Here is a 6,000-nt window from a genome sequence, read left to right as displayed (position 1 = left end):
AACGCAAGGAAAAAAAAAAAAAAAAATACACACGTCTAGGCCTCACCACCAGAGGCAGTTACTTTGGCGAAAGAATCTGTTTTTTTAAACCCTGAGGATATTTTGACATATCAGGTACTGCTCTCAGGGTACAAACTCACGACGTGAGGTTTTACAGTATTTCCTATCTACAAAATGTACCCCAATATACACTTCCTAGTATAACAAGAGATTTTTAATAGGCTTTTTCCGTGTTATCAATTTCTCCTCCCTTCCCCCATCCAGCCCACCCTCCAGACTGCATCTGTATTTACTGAAACATGAGTGTCCAAGAGAAATAACACACTGAACCCCCATAAGACCCTTTGCCATCAGACCACCTCCTCTTGTCACTACAAGGCCAAGAGAAAGACCAACGTGTACACACATACCTCCACCACCACCGTTTAATCCTTCTTTGCCGTATTTGTCATAGATGTCCCGTTTTTTAGCTATAAATTTAAGAAGACGAGTCAGTAAAGACCAAGTTGTTCCTTTCCCTCAAAATTCAATAAAGTGTTTCCAAAGTTGTAAACCCAAAGACCTGCTGTGGTTCTCAATTTCCACGATCAGTTTTAAAGAGCTAGGCCTCCCTTACTGTAGATGAAAAGGCAAAAGAGGGAACATCTAAGTGCTTCTCTCCCTTAAAAACAACTCGAAACATTTTTAAGTACTGTAAAGTTTAAAACATTTATTTCACTCTACTGCTCACTGCGCCCATGCATAGTACATCAAAACCCCACTATAAAGTTGCAAAACGATTCCAACCCTAGACATGTACCTTCTTACTACAAAGTCCAACTGGGGGATAAAATATGTGGCACAAAGAGGAACAGGACAGGGTCTTGGTGAGGGCAGAAAGGAGACGAAGTAAATAACAGCCAGAGTAAGAGCCAACCCAAAGCCTACAGCTTAATCACCCTGGTTTACGGCAAGAGCCCACCCAAGCCTTGATGATGGTCTACTATCCCTGGTCATCGTATCATTTATGTTCTAGAATAAAAACAACTACGATGCAGCCCTGCTCAGACATACAGGTTCTTTTGATACACAATGTGTGTTCCCCTAAAATCTCATGTTCTACAAAATCGTGTGGTAAAATGACAGGAGTTTATGGGGAAAACAAGTGTAGAAGCAAACCATTTACAGCCAGTTTCTGGTAATGAGAGACTCGTAAGAGCAGTAACTGTCTACCTGTGAAGGTAAGTCCTGGGATTGAAGGCTGAATAAGAGAACGTGAAAAATACACTCCCCCTCACCAAAAAAACAAAAACAAAAAAACAGCATCTTTATGGGAGTTTAAAGGTTCTCTTTCCACCAAAAATCAAGCTTGACTTTAGTCCTCCATTTTTCTAGTGTCCCTGGTCCGTGAAATCTGCAGATCTGGGAGTGCTGGATCAGCACACGAACACCAGGACAATGACAATGACAACAAGGGCAAAAGCTACTTGTGAAATAAGATGACTAGGCCTTCCTTCAAAATAAAGGGGGAGGGGCTGTTAGGACATAAGCAAGATGGTCCCGTGTCAACACAGGTGTCACCACGGGATGAGATGGTCAGCTGTCAACACGGGTGACGGTCACATAGAGCTGGTTCTAAAATCAGAACTCTCTTTTAACAGTGAACCTGGCTACATGTAGTGACACTTGGAGCAAAGGGTCCACTCCCTGTGGCCGGTGAGTCCGCCTCTCATCTTTTACAGCCTCCGCCTCGACTCATACCAGGCCCTCCTGTACTGCTTCCGGGCAAGGTGGTGTCAGCAGTTCTCCAGTCTTCTCCCTATCACGCGGCCCACACACAACGCTTCGGAATCTATCTGGCTGACAGCTACCTTTCACATGACCCCTGAAACTAAGCCAGCAGATCTGACTTTCAGTTCCATTCAATACCTAAGCTCTAGACCTGGGGAGGGAAACCTACAAGCTGCGAAGTCTGAACCTCAGCTGTACGCGCGATGCCTGATTTCCTGACGCGCAGGAGATCCTTTCAAGCAGAAGCCAGCACATTCACACAGCGTGTTCAGTAGGGCAACGGGGATGAGAGGTCACGACACCAAACTACACAGGTGGCCTCCACAGCACCCACAGTGACCCAGACAGATTCCCGCGACCTGACCTGTCCCGTCAGTCCCCAGACCAGGGGTCAGGACTGCTTTAAAAGAGCAACCCTAAGAGAAGTCTAGAGGCCAGGGTGCCCACAGCACTCACGGCTAACCTACCAGGTGGCTGCCAGGAACAGGAATGTCAAATGTGCACAAGAAAGACCTCCTTCTCATTGTCCCACACCTCACTCAGCCACCCCTCCCTCCGCAGGCCCTGGGGAGGGCACAGCCCCCACGCTGGGCTACTCACCATCTGATAACACCTCGTACGCCTCAGCTACTTGTTTGAATTTTCTCTCTGCTTCTTCTTTATTCTCAGGATTTTTATCTGGATGCCACTTCAGTGCCAGTTTCCTATATCTTAAAAGGAGTAAAAGGGTCCTGATCAATCCAACGTCCAGAAAGCCAGTGGACTTTCAAACATAATTAAGCAAAAACATGAGAGCTGCAAACTAGTGAGATTAACCTTAGCCTCTATTGTAACATCTCCCTTTCTGCCAGAATGAAAAAAAAGGTTCTAAAACCGACAGCATAATACAAACCCACATCTAAAGATTAAAAAAAACGTTTTTAAAATGTGTGAGGACCAAAGTATGGGCAGCATGCACTCACGGTGCTAAGGCTGAGAAAATGCAGACAAAGGCCTTGCTCCCTGAGGAAGGAGCCAACGTGACTGTCCCTATCCCTATGTCCCATCGCCTGACCAGCCCATTACTTTCGCATCAGTGGGCGAAGGTGGGCCACTGGCCACAGCACAGTGGAATATTCCAGCATCTTTCACGACTTGAGATTTGAATTCAAGATTCACTTAAAGGTTCCATGACCAAGGTCGGTCTGCTCCATGGTTCCAATTAACACTAACAAGTGCATGCTTTCCAAAAAACAAAAAAAATCCTCTTTTCTAATTAGCTACACATAAGCGGTGTACATTTTGGGGCGGGGGGGAGCACGAGACGGGGAGAGGGCGTGCTCCTTAAAAATCTAAGACTAGAATATGAACCGAACAGTCCTTCTAACACTTGGCAAGTTATTAATGTAAGGCTGTTGTGGTTCAATTTAATTTCAGCATTTTAATCAAAAACCTCAGCTTAACTTATTAAAATCGGATTAAAGCTGGAATCTAATGATAAAACAGTACTTTATGATTAAATCACTGTGGACCTAACCATGCAGTAGCAGACCAAAACCCGTCAAGTGCTACAAACCCTCCATTTAAAAAAAGACAAACCCTACAAAAGGATAAAGAGAAAAAAAACAACTGGTTTGCACTAGCATGCTCGTGTGAAAGTGAAGAAATGTATGCGCATCCAGAATAAGGTTCAATTATCTACGCCTTGTGAAAGACTGCTAGATTTCTTTAGATTCAAGGTATAACACAGTGAGTTAAGGGGCACCATGCGTTCGCCTCTCCACGCCACTGCTTTAGTCACCCGGAGACACCGTGCTCTAATCGTGTCTGGCACAACACAGGCATGATTTTCCATCAGTTAATACAAGTACTGTGCACAGATTACACTTATTTGAGAACAGTACAATTACTTCCAAGTGTACCAAACTGTTCTTGCTTGTAACCGTGAGCGAGTGTAAGGAACCCCACAGCCCACTGGTGACACAGCTCTAAGGTACGTCCTTGGCTGCCTGGTCCCCACTGTTTCTTGGCCAAGGTCTGACACAGGGATATTGTGCAAGCAGCTTCAGGTATGCCCAACAGCAGTCAACCTGCTGAATTAGTTGAGCATTTTTAAAAGAACGACCTGGTTCAAAAATCCTTCATTTCCATCTGCACACCTACTGAGTCCAGTAGTACAGACTTCATTAAGCCTTAAAAAGCTAGTTCCTGCAACACAAAGCGGAAACTGATTCCCTATTATTCCAGGCTTACGCATTAGTCTGGAGCTAGGCTAAAAATCTATCAACCTTCTGCTGTACGTTAACACTGAATTAAATCGAGCCCAGTTTACCTTGAGAGCTGCCCGTGACCTGAGACTTGCCTCAGATGCCTCCCGTGGGCCAGGCCCTGGTCACAAAGGTTCAGCAAGGACAGACAGTAGTGCTAGGCTCAAGCGTGAACGTGGACCAGGACAGGGTCACGCAACGGGGATCTTTAATCAACTACACCAAGGATGTTACGGTGACAACCCTCCGAGCACCAAGGCCGCTCCACTTCCAAGTCCAGCATCAAAGTTCTTTGGGCTGATTTCACATCCTCAGCAAGTTTTTGATCAAATTCCAGCAGAAATGGAATCCACTGTCCCAAGACAAAGTGACAGAGGAAACCAAGTGCCCCCTTCTCCCTGAATGACAGGTGGTAAGGTGGGCCTAGGTCTGAGGCAAAAGCTAACCTGTTAAATGCTGTCCACAATTCAAACTAGACTGCAGCAGTCAGAGACTCACACCACCTGAAGTGCCGTTTCTAGGGGCGATATAAAGTTACACTGCAAATGACCAGCATACTAGTGCACAGATTAACTCATTCAGAAATACAATTACTTACGCCTTTTTAATATCCTCGGCTGAGGCATGTCTCTGCACGCCTAGAACTTCATAGTAATCCACCATGTTTTAACCGGCTGTTGGAAACGAGTCCTGCAATCAGAAATCCATGGTCAGTGACAAGACTGCCAAGGCTGGGCTCATCTTGGGGGCAGGGGCGGACAGAGCAGGGGTGAGGGGTGTCGCCTTGCCTGGGCACTAACCACCAGCCTGTTGGGCCGGGGCCTCATCTGGGAGCTGATTCCAAGGCTCACACCCTAAGACCCTTCCCGACATAGGAAAAAACGCTCTGAAATGAGCTAAGAATAGTCTCAACTAAATAAAACCGACAGGTGACTCTACACCAGCCTCGGGGCCCGCCGGCCACCAGCTGCCAGGCCCCTGTTGAGCAGCCCAGAGCATCGGTCCCCTCCTCACGCCCTGCACTCCTGTGCCAGGCACTGGGCAAGCCTGCGGCCACCTGACAAACATGCTGTCCCTGCCCTGGGGACGCTACACAGGAACGGCAGACACCTTCCACAGCTGGGCAGCCCTTGCTAGTGACCAGCCAACACCCTCCCACAGCCCCTGGCTCTGACTCAGGGCTATTCCTGTAACTGCCCCTCCGGCCTCCCGTGCCCATCCGTCAGACATGAAAACAAACACACTGTGCCCCTGCTGGCAGTCCTAGTGAGAGGGCACCCAAAAAGCAGGCCTTCAGGGGACACCTGCAGTGCGTTCTCCCCATCACTACACAGTGCAGGATGACGAATCCCTGCTGCTTCCACCACCACTACGAGGATCGAGCCTCAGGTCCCACAAACCGAACACAACCTACACATCTGCTCCCTCTTAAGATGTGAAGTCTAACGAATTTACTTCTTTACATTTGACTAAGTCACCTCATCAAGCCAGTGACCAAAAACTTACATGAAACAGGCCTATTCCACACAAGAGTACAAAGTAACTTCACCCAATAAAGCAAAGTTCTTCTATCAAGCAGCTGTGCTCAAAACTGAAGCTAGGGGACTTCCCTGGTGGTCCAGCGGGTAAGACTCCACACTCCCAATGCAGGGGGCACGGGTTCCACCCCTGGTCGGGGAACTAGATCCTGCGTGGCGCAACTGGCAGTCTGCATGCCGCAACTAGGACCTGGCACAGCCTAAATAAATAAATATTAAACAAAATCACACCAAAAAACATTAGCGTAGTTTAAAAAAAAAAAAAAATGAAGCTAGGCTTTCAGTAGCCTTCCCCCAAATTCTAGGAACAGATTTTCAAATGAAATGTTCTGACTGTAAACAAATACACGAGATCACGACCTCCCTGCGGCCACTTTGCTGGGGTTAAATAACGTCACAACTGGGAAACACCCCCACATCTCAAACAGGACGCGCAGCTGTATTAT

General features: G+C 47.1%; 1 protein-coding gene across 3 annotated transcripts in view; it reads right to left on the bottom strand.

Annotated features, from left to right (window-relative positions):
• Nucleotides 1–6,000, bottom strand: part of DNAJB6 (DnaJ heat shock protein family (Hsp40) member B6) — a 54,237-nt gene that overhangs the window by 32,783 nt on the left and 15,454 nt on the right. For all 3 annotated transcript variants that reach the window (XM_007463983.1, XM_007463982.1, XM_007463984.1), the window contains 3 exons: nucleotides 4,615–4,706; nucleotides 2,371–2,480; nucleotides 411–470 (listed from right to left, as the gene is read on the bottom strand). In XM_007463983.1, the coding sequence (XP_007464045.1) occupies nucleotides 411–470; nucleotides 2,371–2,480; nucleotides 4,615–4,679 (235 nt within the window). In that variant the 5' untranslated portion in view covers nucleotides 4,680–4,706. Of the gene's footprint in view, nucleotides 1–410; nucleotides 471–2,370; nucleotides 2,481–4,614; nucleotides 4,707–6,000 lie in introns of those variants that run through there.

The sequence above is a fragment of the Lipotes vexillifer genome, unplaced genomic scaffold, assembly GCF_000442215.2.
Source record: "Lipotes vexillifer unplaced genomic scaffold, Lipotes_vexillifer_v1.1 scaffold2094, whole genome shotgun sequence".
NCBI lineage: Eukaryota > Metazoa > Chordata > Mammalia > Artiodactyla > Lipotidae > Lipotes > Lipotes vexillifer.
The sequence above is the reverse complement of the archived record's forward strand: the minus strand, read 5'-3'. Positions and strand labels throughout refer to the sequence as shown.